Raw genomic sequence first — 22,764 nt, forward strand, 5'->3', positions numbered from 1 at the left:
CTATAAGTCTCCTGTTGTGCCTTTGTATCTCTTTCTAAACTCAGTTGTAATGATTTCCTCCAACTAGTTGTAGTACCTCTCTGCACCAAGCAAAAACCGAGAAATTGAAACTCATATGGATTATTCTGCCACTTGGAAAGAAGAAGCCTACCTTCTCTGCTCAAGAAAACAGGAATTACAGAACGGCAAAGGTCCAAATATATCTCTGTACTTTCAAAAATGATCTAAGAATACCCTTCATTATACTATTGGGTTATCTATACCCCTGCAGTCATACTTTGGGTTCAAATATACCTCTCATTTAAACGGAGGAACACGTGTCATCCTTCTGTTGGTCAATTCTAAATATCTCCTAATTAATTAAAAAGACCCATTACCCATATCCGAAAAGCAATTTTCTAAAGCAATTTTTTTTTGTAAAAACTGAAAAAACTGAATTAGTTTTTATTAAAAACTGAAAAAAGCGAAAATATTTTTTTTTCCAGGTTTTACAAAAAATATTGCTTTTAAAAAAACTGAAAAATATTTTCTAAAACAATGTTTTTGTAAAAATTGAAAAAAAAAAAAACTGAAAAGCAATTTTCTAAAGCAATATTTTTGTAAAAAACTGGAAAAAATTGAATGTTTTTTTTACTAAAAACTGAAAAAATCAAAAATAATTTTTTCCAGTTTTTAGAAAAATATTGCTTTAAAAAAAACTGAAAAATAATTTCTAAACCAATTTTTTTGTAAAAACTAAAAAACAAAAATTGAATAGCAATTTTTTAAAGCAATATTTTGTAAAAACTGAAAAAATAAATATTTTTTTTTTCCAGTTTTTAATTAAAAATTTTCAGTTTTTTCCAGTTTTTTTTCCACTTTTACAAAAACATTGTTTTAGAAAATATTTTTCAGTTTTTTTTTAAAGCAGTTTTTTTTTGTAAAAAATGTTAAAAAAATATTTTCGTTTTTTCAGTTTTTAGTAAAAAAAATTCAGTTTTTTTCCATTTTTTTTTTAATTGCTTTAGAAAATTGCTTTTCGGGTATGGGTAGTGGATCTTTTTAATTAATTAGGAGATATTTAGAATTGGCCAACAGGACGATGACACGTGTCCTTCCGTTTAAATGAGGGGTATATTTGAACCCAAAGTATGACTGCATGGGTATAGATAACCCAATAGTATAACGAGGGATATTCTTAGACCATTTTGAAAAATACATAAGTATATTTGGACCTTTGCCGATTACAGAACTGCTAGCCTCTGTATATTTGCTTTCAATTCACAGATTTGGAAGTGCGTTATTTTGTCAAAAGCTTAATTATATAATCATATAGATAGATAGCATCATCTTGTCTGGTTTGCCATTCATCCGATAGTAGCTTCAACAAACAAATACTGTAATCAGCAATCACTATTCTTCTCCCCCACCCCCCAAGTTTATTGCCTGGAAGATAGGGCTAATACTGTAAGTTGATCTTCTTTAACTACTCTTGACCCAAATCATATTGACAGCTTTATTGAGAATTGAGATGAAAGGTGTTTGATATGGGTAAACATATTTTTCACAACTATTTTCAGAGAATAAGTCATTTTCCGAAAAATATCAGTCGAGATCTTAAAAGCTTGACATCATTCCTATCTCCTTGTTCCAATTTGGACGAGCATTAGAGTTGTTTTCTTGCCCTTATTGACCAAGAAGCTCTAAGAAAATAACTAGCACACGTACTTGTCCAGAGCCAAATCTACGATATTTATGCTAAAGAATTCTAGCATCAAATTGAAAAAGCTTTTAAGGGAAAGGTTAAGCGTAATTGCAAAATTAAATTGTGCTAAAATTATAGTAAAATGTAACTTCGAAACAACTACATTTAATAACAGAAAAGAGCCAAAGAAAGGCAATATGGAATGTTCACCACTAAATTAGCTTAACTGGTATCCAAAAACTAAGCTACATTTTAATGACATTTGAAAAGGTAAACATTATATTCAAGATAAACATCCAAGTTATTGAAAAATAATATTCATTAAAAAAAGATCAGGGCAAAAATGTCTTTAACATTCATCTATTGTGGGATAGGAGAGTTTTCAAGAGTTTTGGGGCCAGGTGCAATTCTTCCAAATATAAAGGGGTCAATTGATAATTACCCTTTAGTTTCCCAGATTTGGACTGATTAAATCCAAATCGAAAACACAGAGCACCGAAATACGCACAGAAGGAGAGAGATTAAAGCATGTCGTCACCGGCGAACGATCCAAGGCAACCGTCGACGGCAAAGCCGTACAAGCCGGCGGCGGTAGCTCCACAAGATCTTCCTATAGATTACTCTGGTTTTATAGCCGTGGTGTTTGGTGTCTTCGGTGCCATGTTCAGAGTGAGTCATTCCCCTTTAAAATTTGCATATTTTCAAATTTGTTACGATTTCATCTGATGTTATATTAATTGGCATAGCTTAATATATGGTGATATGTTTTAAACAGTACAAGATTTGCTCGTGGCTTGCGATAATATTCAGTGCTCAGTCACTTGCTAACATGAGGAACTTTGAGACTGATCTTAAGCAGATCTCCATGGCAATGATGTAAGTACTTAAAGTTTTTTCACGAGAAACTTAGATACGTCGTATAAGAATTGTTTAGACTTGCTTAAGTGTGTGCTTCTGATAACAAATCGACATTTCTTCATAAGTTTGACCTTCAATCAGCATTTGCTGTTTTTAATCATATCTCGTTTGATTATTGTTGTGCATGATTTTATGGTACTCCACCTTGATGTAACTTTATTGAACTTTTGACACAAATTTGTAGTTGCAAAGTCTCATTACTTCGTGAGTTCTCTTTGATTTGTATTAGGGCTTGTTTTCGTAACAATTTTAGCTCAATCGGAACTTATTTTCATTGAATGGCAATGGAAGGGTGCTGTCCAAAAATACATTTATTTGCAGGGTATATATCAACACATGAAAAGAAGGGAAAAACTCTAATCTCATTTGGTATGACTTTATCATAGAGCATGATGTCAAGATGAGGACTTTTTGTTTGATAAGGAAAAAAAAAGATTCCTTCTTATCTTGACATCATCTTTTATGATAACGTCATACCAAATAAGAAGGAATCTTCTTCCTTCAATGTAGTTTTTCGAGGATATTTAAACAAAAAAATAAAGTTAAAGGCCAAGTTATCGTCATAAATTACTATAGAGTATGTGTAGATGGTTTTAACTTTTATGTGGCCTCAGTTAGGGCTCTTGCTTAATATAGAAGATTCGTGTGGTCTATGTGCAAGGATGACAATCTAAAAAATAAATGGTCCTAACTTGTGCTGCTATTTGCATAATAATGTAACTTTAGGAATTTAGTGGAGTGAGAACCAAAAGCTTGAAAGGGAAGTGCTCTAGAGAAAGAATAGCTCCCTGGGCTTTGGTTCAAAGGCAAATATAGTAAAAAGCGGGGTGTGTGGTATGCACACTTCACGGAGTCATCGAGTTTTGAGCTAAAACGTTAAATTTCTCGATTAGTAAAAAAGGAACAACTGTAGTGAGTAGTGAAAAGGTTTAGGGTAAGTAGAATTAAGACAAAATATATGCAATGTAAGATCAGCTTCCATAAGAAGTGTAGTTAAAGTGAGATTAGATTGAACTCTGGTGTTGATGGATCAGATCTTCTGTCACAAGTCACAACCCAAACCAGGGGCAATCGTCAGTTCGTCACCCAACTAGCTTGGACTCGCCGAGTGAACCCTTAAACTTGTCGCCTTGGCTACACATAAAGCATATGTTGAGGTTCTAAGCGAATTCGTCATCGTGTGTTATATTTTGTCATCTAATTAAGTGGGATGTGGCTCGATAAATGATTAATAAAAATAAAAATGAACAAAGTCGACACTGATCAATCGTGGGACTCACCACTATGTAGTGGTTCTCAACTCGTGAACTGGACTTCGTTCAATATCAAACCTATAGCATGAAACTAAGTGGGGTGAGTATATAAAAACCCAGCAAGTCTCCTTGACCCCCTCTAAAAAGTTGGACAAGTATTTTAAAAATACATTCACTTTAATATCAATATCATGTTTCTCATGTAAATCAATAAAATCTCAAAATACTTATAAATACATGGTAAATCATTTAAAAGTTATTTTGAAATCCAATGTTGCCAGTAGGCATAAACAAAAATATTTCTTAATTCTATGGAGGTTCCATCTAGACACCGACAATCCATGTGCGCAACATGGATGCCACCATCCATGCGGTGGCTAGGTATAGCCTACCAACCATTCCAGTAGTTGGTCCGTCCACCTTATGTACAGTAGGGAAGGCAGGACATTTGTCGAGTCTAAAGATCTGGTCAAACATGCATTTACTTTCATACCTATACAGTGTGTTCTAGGTAACACCAAATATCATGGGGTGTATACCCACTCAGTCATCTAATTACGGTCCCTCAAAATATTCCTTTCTTTTTTCACATCACCAATCAAATTTGAGCATAACCTTCATAAGTGAACATATTAACATTTAGATTCCATTTCTCTCGTCCATAAATCATGAACATAAATCGTAATCATAACCATAAAAACATAATCATAACCTTCATTTAACGAATAATCATCTTTCAGCTTTATAATATGGTGATACTCATGCTCGTCTCCACGTGCATAAGCACACAAAACAATCTTTATAAGAATTAGTTATGCAATTAACAGTAAGAATATGCCTCTTTTGAGGGAAACACTCTTAAAAGGTTAGCTCTTCACCTTTCTTTTCTTGAATTCAAAAATTCTCCGCCTTTCTCAGCTTGACACCTACTTTAGAACCATCATTTTCTAAGTACGACAAAGCTTACTTGTAATTCCGAGCTTAAAGATTTTGGTGCAATATCTTTTTTTCAATATCTAACTACTGTGGTTGATTTGTTTTGAGGGCTTGCAAATCAACTTCAAGTGCTCCAACTAAGGGATAAATTCTTGCTCCTTGGCAAAATGGTTAAAGAGTCCAAGACCACCTGCTCTGGTTTCGGATAAATCATGGGTTCACATAGAAACAAAATAGAGCTTGTGCAGTGATGCTCACCATTTACACTAAGCCAGCTAAACCATGTCCATTCTCCTCATACATAGGTTCAACCACTAAACCTAGTATAACAACTTACAAGCAAAGCAAAAGAAGTTGTGAAAATGGTGTATCCTCGTATCCATGTGAAGGTATTATATAGAGCCTTATTGGCGATTATGGTGTTCCTAACAACCAGCCTGCAAGTTGGTTAAATGATAAGGTTTATAAGATCTATTTATTACTTAGACATTAAGTAGATTAGCTAGGCTTCTATATTCATTGTTTAGCTAATATGTATTTTAATATTTAGGCCGCTAGCTATTAACTAGTAATTATTTTAATATTCTAGTCGAACACATTTCCTTATTTAATAGATTAACAACTTAATATCATATATGAATATTGTTATGATACTTCTTAGTATCTTATTATTATTATTAGTACTATATTTATTATTTCTATGATTAATTTATCCCACTTCCTCGTGGTACTTGGTAAAGTGAAATACCAAAGTACATATATATATCTATCAATCCTTGTTCCTAATATATCTAATCTCAAGAGAGTGTCACGCCATCATTTCGATGGAAGTGTTATATGAATTTCCCAGTTAGAAAGAGAATAAATATCATTGACACCACGGTTATAAAAAACAATCATCTTCACATTATTTAAATTTTTTTCTTAAAACTTTAATATGTTATTTTAGTAATACCTAAGCCATGCTTGGGGTAGGGGTGTTACATCAAGATACAACACAGGATGCAGTACCTAGCGGTTGAGATAGGGGCTTAGCCATGTCGGTACACTTTAATTAGGTCTGGTATTTACCGGAAGTTTTTTTAGTTTATTTGCAGAACTGTTAGAATGTTTTTTAGAGAACCTCTAGTGTCAAAGAACCCCTAATATGTCTTCAAATACATTATATTGAGTATATGAATGAAACAGGTCCAAATAGATCGGAATGGATAGTGAGTATTCATACAACCGACCAACTACTTTAAGATGGAGGTGTTGTTGACATCGCCATCATCATTTTCTTCTTTTGATGATGGACCAACTAGTTAACATACTCTCGGGTTATAAGACAACGTTTTACCTCAAAACAGTGAAGTAAAAGAAAAAGTGAAGCATTTTCTTTTGTGTTTATATAAAAACAAATAAAAAGAGAATTTAATAAGAGGAAGTTCTATCTTTTTCAAAAAATTAAGGGGAAGTTCTTTATTTTATGAGATATCTGCCCTGCTGCCTTCATAGGTGGTTGCAACTTTTCTTCAAAATAGTGCAACTTCTATAGTTCTTACTTCACTAGAAAAAGAAAGTGCTTTAATCATTGGGAATTTTTTTATTTTTTGGTCCGTTGCATTTTCGATATGCAAGTTAATGCAGAAAGTAACCAGTAACCATTACCCTGCTTATTTCCCTTGTCAGCAGCTTGATGGAACCTATGAGACAGTGATATTGCCATTTGTATTCTTTCATATGTTTCGAGTGTCATTTCATTAAAATGCATCATCTGTCCTGCTCCTTCTGCCTTTTTTTTTCTATTCTATTTTTAGTATATGACTAAATTTAGGGGATCATCTATTTTGAGTATGTGCTGCCAGAACAGAAATCAGAAAGTTCTTTAATGGCTGCTATAGTATTACAACATTTTGGATGCATGAAATGGTAAACATCTGTTAAGCCTTTCATTAAGCCTAGCCATCCAAGTAATTACCCTCTGTGAAGTTTTGATTATCAGTTATTGTTGGCTGTACCAAAAACAAATAAATAAATTAAAACGTCGGTTGCTGGCTTTCGTTCTTTTTGTAGCAGAATCACTATCAGTTTAGTTTTTATGGCTAACTTTAAATTTTTGGGGTATTATATCGGACGTTGACTAATACTGTTCTGAACTAAAAGCATAGATATTGCTACTGCCTGAAAAATACCATTGACACTTGATTTGGAATAGTCATCACATAAAATATAGTTAAAGAAAGTATGGTCGAAGGAGGATGGTGTAAATAGCAACATGGTCAATTAAATTGATAACGGCGAGTATCTAACAAGCTAAAGGTGCTATTGCAAAATGATTCTTCTGCTATCTGTTTCAATTGTTCTCCTCACCAATGTCTAATCATGTTTTTTGTTCTTTTCTTGATCCAGGTTTGGAATTATGGGTCTCGTGACAAACTACATGGGCGTTGGGCCTCGGTCAGGCAAGAAAACTTGATTGAAATTGTATTAAGGCACTTGCCCTTGTTTTTGAGGATTATAGGGATGTTGAACTCGAGTGTGATGCTCTACGGTCTTAGCGATTTGTTCTGTTGTTTTCATGATTGTGAGATTAATTGAATATGCAAGCTTTTTGTAGATTTAAGCTCTTATCATGTACTAAGAGCATGTTTGGCCAAGCTTTTGAGAGTCTAAAAGTACTTTTTGGAAAATTAAAGGTGTGTGGCCAAAATAAAAAAGTACTTTTGAGCAATAACCAAAGTAGTTTTTCTGGTTTTGAGGAGAAAGCTACAAATTCTAGTTTTTTTTAAGCAGAAATAGAAACAGAAAATTAATTTGTTCAGATTAAAATAACCTTACAATAAATTTATATTTTCCAAATTATCGCTCAACAATTTAACTTTTTTCTTTTCCTTTTTCTTTTTATTTCTACTATACATTTCTTTTCCTTTTTCTTTTTATTTCTACTATACATTTCTTCTCTTTTTTATTTTAATCATATTTTTATTCTCTTTCCTTATTCCTAAAAGTAGATTTTAAATTTATATTGAATGATATATTTTGACATATATAAATTATCGTGTCAACAATAGTAATACCAAACACTTAATGTTATTGCTTTGGAATTACTATATTTTATATTGATTGAAAATTTTAATTTAGATTTTAATTGAATTATTTTATAATAAATGTTTAAATTTATTTTTCTTTTCTAAATAATAATAATCGCCAATTGAATTTTTACTGTCCTTTTTTGTAGTTTGATATTTAAAAGTGTTTTTTTAAAAAATTGACCAAACACAATGAGCTTGCAAAAAGCACTACTCAAACGAATTGGTTAAACACAAATTTCTATTTTGCAAAAGTATTTTTTCAAAAAGTACTTTTGAACAAAACACTTTTCAAAATAAGTAGTTTTTTGCAGTTTGGCCAAATAGGCTCTAAAGCTGGCAAGAATATGCAAATTAAATTAAATATGTAAGCTTTTCGTAGATTAAGCTTTTTTATGGGGCTCTAATGTTCTAGCAGTTTTTAAAGATATGCAGATTACACTTTCCAGCACAAATTTTAGGAATAAAATTCACAAATAGTCAATTTTCAGCCCTTGTAATTGAAAATAGTCACTGTCATGGAATTTCAAGTGTGAAATTTGAAGATATACCTGGTGAATTTTATGACAGTGGCTTGGGATTTTATGCAGTTTCTACAATTATAGTCTATGTATGGTGTATGAGTGTATCTTATAAAATTTGATTGAGAATGCCAGGAGTGGACATGTGGCTCAAGTAGGAAACTAGTAACAGCTTGATTTAGGCCCCAAATTTTTTAAATAAAGGATGTTATGATTTTATTTCAAATTAGACAATATTAAAGTTTAAAAAAAAAAAAGTACAAAAGTTTTGTAAAAAAGAACGAAAAAAAGATTGTCTACTCTTTAAAAGTAAAAATAATTTAGAACTTGAATTAAACTACTTAAATCTTCATATTAGTAAATATATTTTTTACAACAATATCAAAGATAACGTATTGAAAATATATGTCTAACATCTTATTTATAGAACCTATGTATAAGCATTAAAATCAATAGTATTAACTACATAATACAGAATAAGATGCGGTCGCTTATGTCCAGAACTTGCTCATATTTTGCAACAATTAAATCTCAAAAAAAATATCAGCTATGTGACTCAAACCATAATATTGGTTTCAATAAAATGTTAGCATCGATCAAAATGAGCACCAAAGTATATTCAACGAACCTGAATAACAACCAGCATATCACAAAGTATATTACAAATACAAATACTGTTTCTAAGTAAATGCAGCAAAATGATGAATCTAAAAAATCTAAGGTACACATTTGCATACATATTCTTGACTCTCCTCTATAATTGTAATTCAAAGAAAGCTAAAACAAAAAAAAAGGTGAAAAAGCTAAAAAATCTAGGATGAAATATATTTGCTCATAAGATGTTTCAGTCAACAAAAGTATAAAGGAGCATTTAGTATTCTCAAATGATGCAACATCTGTTATGTTGTAGTTCTCAACTTATGTTGCCCCACTAAAGTATGTGAATTCCTCCTTCGGATCCAACTTATCTCATATGACATCCTATCACAGTAACACCTTACCTGTATGCTTGTACTATAAAAATTTGACAACGTGATAAAAATAATGCAAGATACAATGACATAATGTAAGATACGATAACATCAGAAATAGGTTAAAGCTTCTCATTTAATGGACTTGGAGAATTTGCTTATGATTAACTTTTCCAAAAAAAAAAATCTATTAAAAAAAGACACTCTCAAATAGGAAGACCATTCTGTGTAGTTTTCAAGTATCTCCCTGGAGTAACAATGTCACACAAGAAAATATAAGAATTAAGAAGAGCGCACCTTCTGCTGACCCATTTTGAAAGATTCCAAGTAAACCTCCTACATGTGATTACTTTTCTCCTGTCAAATTATATGTTAAGTGCTTAAGCAATTCTTTCAATATTGATATGCTCAATTTATCAACCTCTATATTTTTCTTTCATTTTACACCTTTGAGGCAAGTTTTATCCCCTCTGTTGGTAACCTCTCTCTAGCATATTCTTATATCAATCAATGGTATCATGAGACATAGATACAATTGGTTTTGCAGAGAATTACTAATGTTTTGTTATACATAAAATAAAACTTTTCTGGCTTTAGCCTTTATGCCCCTTTGTTGTCCATTAGCTTACCTTAAGTCAATAGCTTCAAAATGGTAAGAGAACCTTTCAATGTTAGTGATATCCTCAAATGAGCATTTGGTGCCAATAGCTTGCTCAAACAGCTGCCAATTCCCCTAATGCAGTGAGCCTCAAGTCCATTACATGCAACAATACATTCCTGTTCATTATAAGTATTGTAGGAGATGCCATAAGAACTTAAAATTTTCACAATTTCAAGAGTCTTAAAAACAACTTGGAAAAATCTGATTGAGAAAGGTCATCATCAGTCTAGAGAGAAATCGATAATTGTGTTAGCTTTAAATCAATGCTATTAGATAAATGTGTTTTTTTTTTTTTTTCATTTTCACCTTGCTTGGATCCTACAACAATACATCTATTTCATACATCATTCATTTACTCTTCACTGCGATAATGCTCTTCAAAATTTTAATACAAAATGCCTAGAAATTGCTAATATCTTGTGCAAAATCAACATCACGTTGAATCAATTTTTGGATTTATCTACCTTCCTCTTTTGCCAAATTAAAAACTAACAAAAAATTAACTTCATAATTGCATTAATTTCATAGGATCATGTGCACTTTTTTTTATATCTATCTTTTTCAATTAAAATAAAGCGTAGATAGTAGTATTGCAATAGAAATATACATGAAAGCAACTGGGATTTTTTTTAAAAAGGAAGTGAATGCAATTTATTTCAAAAGATACACACATATAAATTTTCTTTAAATATTTTCAAGTAGTAATAAATTAAATACCTTTGGATTGCTGAACCATATGTAAGTTGTAGAACTCCTATGTGAAAAAGGAAAAGAAATAAAAAAAATATTTAATTGCTTTAGGCATATTATCCAGCACCTTAGCTACATTAGTATGCAAAGTTCCAAAGTGGAGTATGCACCTATGCAAAGAATTTTCATAAGATGCATTTGAACAAATAATCATATGCATGTACAGAATTCACAAGGAAACGTGAAGAAAGACCCAAAAAAAAATAGCATCCATAAATACAAAATGGTACACTTAATTGGAGAAAAAAAAAGAAGAAGAAAAAGACATATCCACAGAGAACTCTAGAAGTTGAATGAAAATTTCTAAGTCAGTAATATCTCGAAAAATTAGAACCAAAGTATTACATGCTCAAAAAAAAAAAAGGAACTCAGCTATACCAGGTATACCCATCAAATTGTGCTTACACAAATAGAAATAAGGTAATACCTTGAAAAATCCAACCAATACTCATTAGAGTTAGCTTAAATTTTGGAGAATCGAAGGAGCAAAAGAAGAGGAACTTGGAAGAACACCGAGAATTTATTCGTAACTGGCAATTTATGGATTTGGACACCCAATCTCATTCTCGATTAGAGGCTCCATTAATGAACTCCAGAAGCTTCACATGAGCAGAGAGAGAAAGGGACTTGAATCTCAAAATATGAGAGAATGAAATATTGTATATATGATATCCCAAAGGGATTGTATATATACACGTGGAACAAACTTCAACTACTTTGACAGCTAAGCTACAACTAGGCTATTGTTAACTAATTAACTAATTGATTAACAAACTAAACTAGCTAAACTACTCGAAAGTATACAAAAAATGAAATTAAATACAATGTTATCTTAATAAACAGCTCTCAAGTTGGAGGTGAAGTCTTCACACCCAACTTGTTCAATATTGTAGAGTGCTTGACACGAGTGAGAGCTTTAGTGAGGACATCTGCTAACTGAGCACCAGTATCAACATGATGGAGAGAAATCAACTTCTCTTGGAGCTTATCTCGCACAAAGTGGCAATCGACCTCAATATGCTTGGTTCGTTCATGGAAAACAGGATTACGAGCCATGTGTAAGGCAGATTGACTGTCACAAAACACTGAGACTGGTTTAGGATAAGGAATATTGAGCTCATCAAATAGTCTGCACAACCAAGTTAGCTCTCAAACAACCTTTCTCAAGGACATATACTCCGTTTCTGCTGAGAATAAAGACATTATTTCCTGTTTCTTGGATTTCCAACAGATTGGACTATTGCCTAGCAGGACTATGTATCCAATGACTGACCTCCTAGAGTCTGGGCAAGCAGCCCAGTCTGAATCACAATAACCCTTCAGGCTACAATCAGAGTCATTAGATAGAAAAATTCCCAGAGTTGGATCATTCTTCAGATACCTAAGCAAGTGGAAAACTGCTTTCAAATGTGGCTCCCTGGGGTCTTGCATGATTTGGCTAAGATGATGTACACTGAAAGCTATGTCCAGTTTGGTATTGGTGAGGAAATTCAATTTTCCCACCAATTTCCTGTAGTAGGTAGGATCTGGCAATGCTGCTCCTTCTTTAGCTCTCAACTTTTCATTTGGATCAAGGGGAGTGGAGATGCTACTATAAGAAAGACAGTCATATTCTTTGAGTGAGTCTAATGCAAACTTACTTTGAGATATTATCACACCATTACCTGTGTAAAGAACCTCCAAACCAAGAAAGTAATACAGCTTTCCCAAGTCTTTTATCTTAAATTGATTATGTAAGAAACATTTGAGTTGAGTAATTTCTGAAAGATCTGTCCCAGTGATGATAACATCATCTACATATACAAATATATAAATGGTAGAATGCTTTGTTTGCTTGTAAAAAGAGTGAGTAGTCATTGAGAGAGTATACATAGCCCTTTGAACAAAGAGCCTAAGTCAACTTAGAGTACCACTGTCTGCTTGCTTGTTTGAGGCCATATAAGGATTTGTTCAACTTGCACACTAAACCTGGAGAGTTGATCTCTAATCCTGGTGGCATTTGCATATATACTTCCTCATGGAGATCTCCATGAAGGAACACATTGTTCACATCCAATTAAAAAATATGCCACTGCTTCTTCGCTGCAGTAGCTATAAGTTCTCTCACTGTTGTCATTTTCACCACAGGACTGAAGGTTTCTATGTAGTCTATGCCAGGCTGCTGAGTATACCCTTTTACTACTAGCCTAACTTTGAACCTCTCTAATGTTCCATCAGCTTTGTGTTTGATCTTGCATACCTACCTGTAGCCAATGTCCTGCTTCCCACGTGGCAGGGGCACTACATCCCAGGTATGGTTTGCATGTAGGGCTTCAAACTCATGTGTCATTGCTTCTTACCAAGCAGGATTAAGGGTAGCTTCCTCATATGGAGATAGTTCAAAATCATTGCAGACATTCATTACAAATAACTGACTATCATGGATTAAAGAATCAGTAGAAATATGACTATTTAAGGAGAACAAAGCATTAAGGGAGTTTGGAAGTGGCTGGTGGATCAGTGGGTAGAGAAGTAGATGCTGGTTTCAAGTGAGGTATGGAATAGACATAATCCTGCAGATGAGCATGTAATTTGTGTTCTCTGTCAGACCTTCTGGGATTTAAGACATGGGAATCATTTTGTGGAATGGGATCAAATAGATTTTGTGGAAGGATCTTGGGAGAATAAGGGTGTGGCTCTGGAAAAGAAGATGTAGAGTGATAAGGTGAAGAATGATCATGTACTACTCCATGGTTGTCTGGACTTGATGAATTACCTACTGTGGGCTGAGATGTAACAGTGTGTAAATCAGAGATAAAAGGTGGTAGAGTTGAGGGAAAAGAACCCGCAACAGGTGACACATCAAAGGGAAATACATTCTCATGGAAGATTACATCTCTGGATATATGAATATTTCTGGTTTGCAAGTTTAGTACCTTGTATCCCTTGGTTTCAAAGGGATACCCAACAAAGACATAGGGTACAGTTCTGGGATCAAATTTGTCCCTATGTATTCTTGGTATAGTGGGGAAACACAGACACCCAAAACTTTTCAAATGGGAATAGTTTGGTTTCTTTTTGTATAGGAGTTCAAAAGGGCATTTGTTCTTGAGGTATGTGGTAGGTAGTCTGTTAATGAGGTAAGTAGTTGTTAAGATACATTCACCCCAATATCTTACAGGTAACTTTGATTGAAATAAAAGTGCCCTGGCTATCTCAAGAAGGTACCTATATTTTCTCTCAACCACACCATTTTGTTGTGGTGTGTATGGAAAAGTTCTCTGGTGAACAATGCCTTGGGTCTGAAAGAAAGAATTTGCTTTTGTACTGGTGAATTTCAAACCATTATTTGACCTTATTGACTTAATGGTCAGGTGAAATTGGGTTTTAACAAAGGAAATGAAGGCTTTAAGAATCTAAAGGGCATTACTTTTACTAGACAAAAGATGAGTCCATGTGGACCTGCTATGATCATCTACCATAGTTAAGAAGTACTTATAATTATCATGTGTGGACATGATAGGGTCCCCACAGATCAACATGCAAAAGGTCAAAAATTTGTTTGGTGCTGCTGGCTTTATGAGGAAAAGGTAGTTTAGTCTGTCTGGCCATGAGGCATATAAAACATAGAAAAGGTTGTCTAGCAGAAAAAGTAGCAGGGATAGTGGTAATGCTTCTCATTTTGGAAAAGGGAACATGGCCTAATCTATTATGCCACAATACATTGACATCACTCTTATGAGGCACGAAGGAATCGTAGTTAGGTGTTTTATTGCAGATGTAATTATTTACACTTGAAAAGGAATGAATTTGTGAAGTACTGTGATTACAGACACTAGATGAAAATTTTTGCAAGCTATGTACATCACAAGCATGACATGAGGCAGGAAACAAAGATGAAATAGGTGTAGAAACAGTACTAGCACTCTTTAAACAGAGGGAGCACAAGAGATATAACCCATCCCTGATCTTACCAATCTCTAGAGGCCTCTTCAATGAAGGGGCCTGAAGTAGACAACAAGCATCAGTAAAGGCTATCAAGGATTTAAGTTGTGCAGTTAAAGAAGATATAGAGATGAGATTAAATTTGAAGGAAGGAAAAAATATGACTTTGTGTAGAGTAATCTGGGAAGCAAGGTACACACTATCAATCTCTGTTACTCTGACTCTATAGCCATTTGGGAGAGTGACTAACAAGGGATAGGGTAAGATCCTAATATCAACTGTCACGACCCGAAATTCCCACCTTCGGGACCGTGACGGCGAATAACATTTCACTTGCTAGGCAAGCCAACGTTAGAATATAATTAGCCATTTTAACATAATTTTAAATTAATTAATAACAAAGAAATAAATGCGGAAATAAAGTTTGAGATAAAGTGAATAATCCATAATAAACGTGATATCTAAATACCATCCCATAACTGGAGCCACAAGTGCACGAGCTTCTAGAATAATACAAATAAAGGTCTGAATAAAAGTCAAGATGTTTGAAATATAATACACAACTGAGATAAGATAGAAGGGGACTTCAGTACTACGAACGCTATGCAGTTATACCTCAAGTCTCCACTGGTAGCTGTATCCGGGCAAATCTACAGTGCGCCGCTGGGACCAACTCCAAAATCTGTACAAGAAGTGCAGAGTGTAGTATCAGTACAACTGACCCTATGTACTGGTAAGTGCCGAGCCTAACCTCGACGAAGTAGTGACGAGGCTAAGGCAAGTTGCTTACATTAACCTGTACACAATAATAATAATAATAACGTGAATATTAGTAAGACCGGTAAATAATCTCAATAATTGAAGTCAATTCAGCAGTCACAATCCCTCAACTTATTTCCATTGCAGCGTGCAACCCGTTCCAACGATATAAAATTTAAATAAATCTGTTGCGGCGTGCAACCCGTTCCCCCATATAAACTTAAATTAAATCTGTTGCGGCGTGCAACCCGATCCCCAATATAAACTTTAAATAAATCTGTTGTGGCGTGCAACCCGTTCCCCCCATATATTTTAACAACTCTTAAATGTAATAAAAAAATACTTCAATAAATACCACGTTCAATGAGAAACTGTTAAGCATCAAGGCATACAATAATTATAATTTATTTATGAAATAAATAATGACAAGTAGCAATTAATTGTGAAAATTAGGGAGAAAATAGGCAGTTTAATATTTAATATGCTAAATGTCAAGTAGAAATTAAGACACATAAATCAAATAAGCATGTAACAATTATTACAGGAATTCAAGCATTAATATTTGATAAGGAATAAGAGAGAAATAATTATTATAATAATTAATTTGTGTCTTAAAACAATTAAAGATATTTAAATAATTAAGCAAACAATTAATTTGACAAAGTATAGGCACTCATCACCTTGCCTATACATCGTTACACATGAAATTCACATAGCAAATAATTCAAGGGTTCTATTCCCTCAAGTCAAGGTTAACCACGATACTTACTTCGCTTTGCAACCAAATTCAAGAATTCAATAAACCTTTGCCTCGCGAATTCGTGTCCGAAATCCTCAAATCTAGTCATAAACAATTCAATACACTCAATACAAATCGTAGGAATTAATTCCATATGAATATAAAAATTTTTCGAATTAAAATCTGAAATTTATTTAAAATAATCAACAGCGGGAACCACGTCTCGAATCCCTAAAAAATTCATAATATTCGAATACCCATTCCGATACAAGTTCAACCATACAAAAATTATCAAATTCCGACATCGGATTGACTTTCAAATCTTCATTTTATATTTTTGGAAGATTTTATAAAAATCTGATTTTTCTTCCATAAATTCGCGGATTCATGATGTAAACGAGTATGGAATCATGAAATATAATCAATATAGGATAAGAAAAACTTACCCCAATGTTTTCCCGTAAAAATCGCCCAAACATCGCCTTAACCGAGCTCAAAATCTTGAATAATAAAAAATGGGACGAAATCCCATTTTCAGAACTTAAGTTCTGCTGTCTAGAAATTTCTTCTTCGCGAACGCGATAGCACCCTCGCGTTTGCGAAGCACATTTTAGTGCTGCCCTAGATTTCTTCTTCACGAACGCGAGGGCAGTCTCGCGAACGCGATGCCTTGCCAAACTTGGCTTTCGCGAATGTAACGACCTGACCGGTCGTTTTGAGTATTATAACCTCGTTCCGCCATTTACTGCTCAAGTTATTCTTTACAGTTATTTTATGACTTACCGGGTTAGTTGGTTCGGGTTCGGAAGGATTTCGGAGTGAAATGAGACACTTAGTCTCATAATTGAAGAGATAAGAAGCTTTCTCTAGGCTACAATTTAGTGAGCTGTTAATTGAGGTCTTGTAAATTAATTCATGGCTAATTATGGGAAGTGCAATGAGCACTTTCATTATATTGTCTATAATAGCTGCAATAAAGACTTTAAAGATGTGTATTACGACATGCCTAATAAATGAGAGTTGATTGGTCAAACTAGACCTTGCATAGGTGACTAAAACGTGTCCAGAATATTGATTAATATAGTGGTAAGTGGACAACCACATTTAAAAACTCTTAAAGTGAGATTTTGAGCTGCAATTTGAGAGGTGCATAAGAGAAGTATATTTATAATAATTAGTGGGTAAATCCCCACTTGTGTGAAGTCAGTCACAACGGCTATGGGAGTCCAGATGGTTTCCCCAAGGATATTAATTGCTTGGTTCCTCCTTAAAAGTCAAGGAATTAAGTGGTCTGCTGTCCATTCATCTAAATAGCTTCAAAAAGATTTGGTCAGCTGCTCCAAAACTCATTGTGCAGCAAGTAAAGGAAAAACAAATTGCATTTGGTGGAAGGCACGACCACTACTATAGATGAACTACCAAGAAATTGCTAGAATCTTCAAGAACACTATAAAGAGGGAAACTTGAGGTAAGTCACTTGTGATCATTTCAACTCCATAATATTGAATTATCATCGAATAATTCGACTAGATTACATGTTTTTGAGGTATAAATCGGGGGTTTGAATTTAGGGATTTGAAAATAAGATTTGAGGTTTTGGGGGTCGAGTTGAGGTCGAATTTTGGTAAAATTAATATGGTTAGACTCGTGTTTAAATGGGCTTCCGGTTTTTGTAACTTTTGTCGCGTTCCGAGACGTGGGCCCCACAGACAATTTTTGAGCTAAAATTCAGATTTTTATGGGAAAATTATATTTTCATATGAAATTAATTCCAATAAATTTTATTGACTGAAACTCATTATTTGTGCCTAGATTCGAGGTGTTTGGAGGCCAATTCATGAGGCAAAGGCTTAGCGGAATAAAAATTTCACGGTTTGAGGTAAGTAACAATTTTAAATCTGGTCCTGAGGGTATGAAACCCCGGAATTTGGTATCATGTGATTACTTTGGAGGTGACGCACATGCTAGGTGACGGGCGTGTGGGCGTGCACCGAGGGGATTATGACTTGATCCGTCCCGTGAGACTGTAAAGTTGAATAACTTGTTGTTAGCTATGTGCTCTCTATGTGTTGTGAAAATTTGACTAGAAACCATGTTTAGGCTATGTGTTGGTACTGGTGGGACCCACAGAGGTCATGTACATGTTGAACTATTTGCTTAATTGTTGTTTGTATTCAGTCACAGTTTACTTGATTATTTTATCTCAGTCTCTATTATTCATTATTGATGCATCACATCATTGTTGTTTGGGCTGATTTTCATGATTTCTGAGAGCCCGAGAGACTGGAGAGATTTATGACTGAGCAAGGTCGAGGGCCTGATTGTGAGATATATTATTACAACACGTGAGTTATCCGTGCGGATCCTTATATTATACTATAGCACGTGAGTTGTCCGTGCGGATCCTTATATTATACTATAGCATGTGAGTTGGCCATGCAGCACGTGAGTTGGCCGTGCGGATCCAGATATTTATATTATAGCATGTGAGTTGTCCGTACAACACGTGAGTTATCCGTGAAGATTATAGCGCTTGGGCTGTAGGAGCCCCTCCGGAGTTTGTATACCCCTAGTGAGCGCGAGTACCCATTAAGTGTGAGTGTTGTGGGCTGAGAGCCGAGTGGTTAAGCCGTTGTGATGAGTTGAGTGACTGTTGCCTGATAGGCTGTACTTGCTTTGTATTTGTTGTTGTACTTGGTTGCTATCTGTCATTGTTGTGAAATCTCTAAAAGATTTTATATCCGGATTACATGAACTTGAACTGTATAAAATTGATTTAACTTAAACTGCCAGATTTGAAAGCATGTCTATTCTTTTCTGGAATTACTGAAAGTGAACTATAACTGTGTAGCTCATCATTATCTTCAGTTCCCTAGTTATTATTGTTACTTGCTGAGTTGGTTGTACTCATACTACACCCTGTACTTCGTGTGCAGATCCAGGTATTTTCGGACATAGCGGGTGTTGATCCTTTAGCGCAATTGATTTTCAGGAAATTTTGAGGTAGCTGTCGTGTTCCGCAGACCTTGTCTCTCCTTCCCTATCTCCTTATTACTGTATTTTGGTCTTAAACTATTATAGACCGTGCTTTTCCAGACTTGTATTCATATTAGATGCTCATGTACTCAGTGGCACCAGATTTTGGGGAGTGTTCGTATCAGTATTTATGGAATTTTTTATTGTATTTAATTATGGTATTTTCAAACTTAAAAAAAATTGTGGTTTATCTAGATTATCGGCTTGCCTAGTATCAAGATAGGCACCATCATGACAGGTTGGGATTTTGGATCGTGACAAGTTGGTATCAGAGCCTAGGTTACATAGGTCTCACGAGTCATGAGCATGTTTAGTAGAGTCTTGCGGATCGGTACGGAGACGTCTGTATTTATCTTCGAGAGGTTGCAGAACCCTTAGGAAAATTTCACTTTCTCATTTTCTGTCGTACGAATTTGTTGATTCCGGAAACTAAATTTCTGTTATTCTATTCTCTCACAGATGGTGAGGACACGTACTACCAGGTCGGACGATCAACCAACAGTGCCACCAGTTAGGGCCGCGAGAGGCCGGGGCCGTGGTAGAGGCCGAGGTCAAGGTGTAGCTCATACCACAGTTGGACCATCACCTGTAGTACCACTAGTTGCTCCAGCTTAGGCACCAGCTGTGTCCATTGAGATTCTAGGCCTTTAGGAGACTTAGGCCCAGATATTGGCAGCTTGCACTGGTCTTACTCAGGTGGTTTCGGCTCAAGCCACACCTGCCACTTCTCAGGCCGGGGGAGGTACTCATACCCCCATTGCCCGTACTCCAGACCAGGTAGTACAGGGACTTCAGATACCGGGGGCACTACCAGCCCAGCCAGTTACAGCTGCTCAAGCCCCGGTAGTTCTTGTTATGGCAGATGATGAGCAGAGGAGACTTGAGAAATTTGAGAGGCTTCGACCTCCACCATTTAGCGGTACTGAGTCAGAGGATGCTCAGGGTTTTCTAGATAGGTGTCAACAGATGCTTCGAACAACGGGTATTATGGAGACCAGTAGGGTCTCATTCACTACTTTTCAATTTTCTGGGGCTGCACTCAGATGGTGGGAGACTTACGAGAGGCGTAGGCCTGTTGGAGCAACACCCAGTACTTGGCAGCAGTTCTCCGTGGTCTTTTTGGAGAAGTTCATGCCTCAGTCCCGCAGAGAGGAGCTGCGCAGACAGTTTGAGCAGCTTCGCCAGGGTGATATGTCCGTGACGCAGTACGAGATGAGATTTTTAGAGTTGGCTCGTCACACAGTTTGGTTGGTTTTCACTGATAGGGAGAGGATTATGAGGTTCATTGATGGCCTCACATTTCAGTTGTGGTTACTTATGACTAGAGAGAGAGTGTCTCGTGCTACTTTCGACGAGGTTGTCGACATTGCTCGTCAAATTGAGATGGTTCGCAGCTAGGAGCAGATTGAGAAGGAGGCTAAGAGGCCTCGTAGTTCCGGTGATTTCAGAGGTGTTCCTTCAGGGGGTCAGGTTTACCGCGGTAGGGGCCGTTCTTTCAGGCACGCTCAGGCGGGTCGTCCAGCTCATCATGGTACATCAGCTAGCCACGGTTCTTATAGTGCTCACTCAGGCCAGTCTTCATTCAGTGCACTACCAGCACAGAGTTCTCATCATGCCTCGTCCGCACAGGCTTCTGCAGGTTATTCCTCGGGTTATCAGGAGCAGCAGTTCCGTTAGAGGAGGGGTTGTTTCGAGTGTGGAGAATTTGGTCATTTCAAGAGAGAGTGTCCTAGACTGTTGAGTGGGGCTCCATAGCAGAGTTCTCGACCGACGACACCAACACCAATAGTTACACCACCTGCCCAGCCATCTCGGGGTGGGGGTCAGGCAGCTAGGGGTCGCCCAAGAGGGGGAGGCCGATCAGGAGGCGGTCAGGCTCGATTCTATGCTTTTCCTGCCAAACCTGATGCTATTGCCTCAGATGCAGTGATCACAGGTATTGTTTTAGTATGCCACAGGGAGGTTTCTATATTATTTGACCCTGGTTCCACTTATTTATATGTATCATCGTATTTTGCTCATTATCTGGATATGCCCTGTGAGTCCTTAGTTATACCTGTTTGTGTATCTACACCGGTGGGCGATATTATTACTGTGGATCGTGTGTATCGGTCGTGTGTGGTAACTATTGGGGAACTGGAGACTAAAGTTGATCTCTTATTACTTGGTATGGTTGATTTCGATGTAATCCTGGGTATGGACTGGTTGTCTCCATGTCTTGCTATTCTGGACTGTCATGCAAAAATTGTGACATTGACGATGCCGAGGTTGCCAAAGGTTGAATGGAGGGGTTCTCTAGATCTTGTTCCTAGTAGGATAATTTCTTATTTGAAGGCTCAACGTATGGTTGGAAAGGGATGCTTGTCATATTCGGCCTTTGTGAGAGATGTTGATGCAGATACTCCTATTATTGATTCAATACCGGTCGTGCGAGACTTTTCGGATGAATTTCTTGCAGACGTGCCGGGTATGCCACCCGACAGGGATATTGATTTCGATATTGACTTGGTGCAGGGCCCTCAGCCCATTTCTATTCCTCCGTATCGTATGGCACTAGCTGAGTTAAATGAATTGAAAGAGCAACTTCAGGAACTCCTTGTGAAGGGGTTTATTAGGCCTAGTGTGTCACCTTGGGGTGCACTGGTTCTGTTTGTGAAAAAGATGGTACTATACGGATGTGCATCGATTATAGGCAGTTGAATAAAGTTACAATCAAAAATAAATATCCCTTGCCACGTATTGATGATTTATTTGATCAGCTTCAGGGAGCGAGGGTGTTCTCCAAAAATGATTTGAGATCTGGGAATCACCAGTTGAAGATTCGGGATTCAGATATACTGAAGACGACATTCAGAACTCATTTTGGCCACTATGGATTTCTTGTGATGTCTTTTGGGCTAACCAATGCCCCAGCAGCATTTATGCATTTGATGAATAGTGTATTCCAGCCATATCTTGATTTATTTGTAGTGGTATTTATTGATGATATTCTGGTGTACTCACGTAGCCAGGAGGAGAATGCACAACACTTGGGTATTGTATTACAGAGGCTGAGGGAGGAGAAACTTTATGCCAAATTCTCTAAGTGTGAGTTCTGGCTAAGTTCGGTGGCATTCTTGGGACATATAGTGTCCAGTGAAGGAATTAAGGTGGATCCGAAGAAAATAGAGACAGTTCAGAATTGGCCCAGACCATCTTCAGTTACTGAGATTCGAAGTTTTCTCAGCTTGGCCGGTTATTATTGTCGCTTCGTGGAGGGATTCTCGTCTATTGCATCACCTATGACTAAATTGACCTAGAAAGGTGCTCCGTTCAGGTGGTCGGATGAGTGTAAAGAGAGCTTTTAGAAGCTCAAAACAGCTTTGACTATAGCTCCAGTATTGGTGTTGCCTACAGGTTCAGAGTCGTATACTGTGTATTGTGACGCGTCGCGTATTGGTCTCGGCACAGTACTTATGCAAGACGGTAGGGTGATTGCCTATGCGTCCAGACAGTTAAAGGTACATGAGAAGAATTATCCAGTCCACGACCTTGAGTTAGC

At 36.1% G+C, this 22,764-nt stretch overlaps 1 protein-coding gene across 1 annotated transcript; it reads left to right on the forward strand.

Annotated features, from left to right (window-relative positions):
• Positions 1 to 2,141: 2,141 nt before the first annotated feature.
• Positions 2,142 to 7,501, forward strand: LOC107807080 (protein Asterix). Its single transcript, XM_016631365.2, has 3 exons — positions 2,142 to 2,353; positions 2,460 to 2,560; positions 7,183 to 7,501. The coding sequence occupies exons 1-3, from the start codon at positions 2,213 to 2,215 to the stop codon at positions 7,247 to 7,249; spliced, it is 309 nt and encodes a 102-aa protein (XP_016486851.1). The 5' UTR covers positions 2,142 to 2,212; the 3' UTR covers positions 7,250 to 7,501.
• Positions 7,502 to 22,764: the final 15,263 nt, after the last annotated feature.

The sequence above is a fragment of the Nicotiana tabacum genome, chromosome 15, assembly GCF_000715075.1.
Source record: "Nicotiana tabacum cultivar K326 chromosome 15, ASM71507v2, whole genome shotgun sequence".
Taxonomy (NCBI): domain Eukaryota; kingdom Viridiplantae; phylum Streptophyta; class Magnoliopsida; order Solanales; family Solanaceae; genus Nicotiana; species Nicotiana tabacum.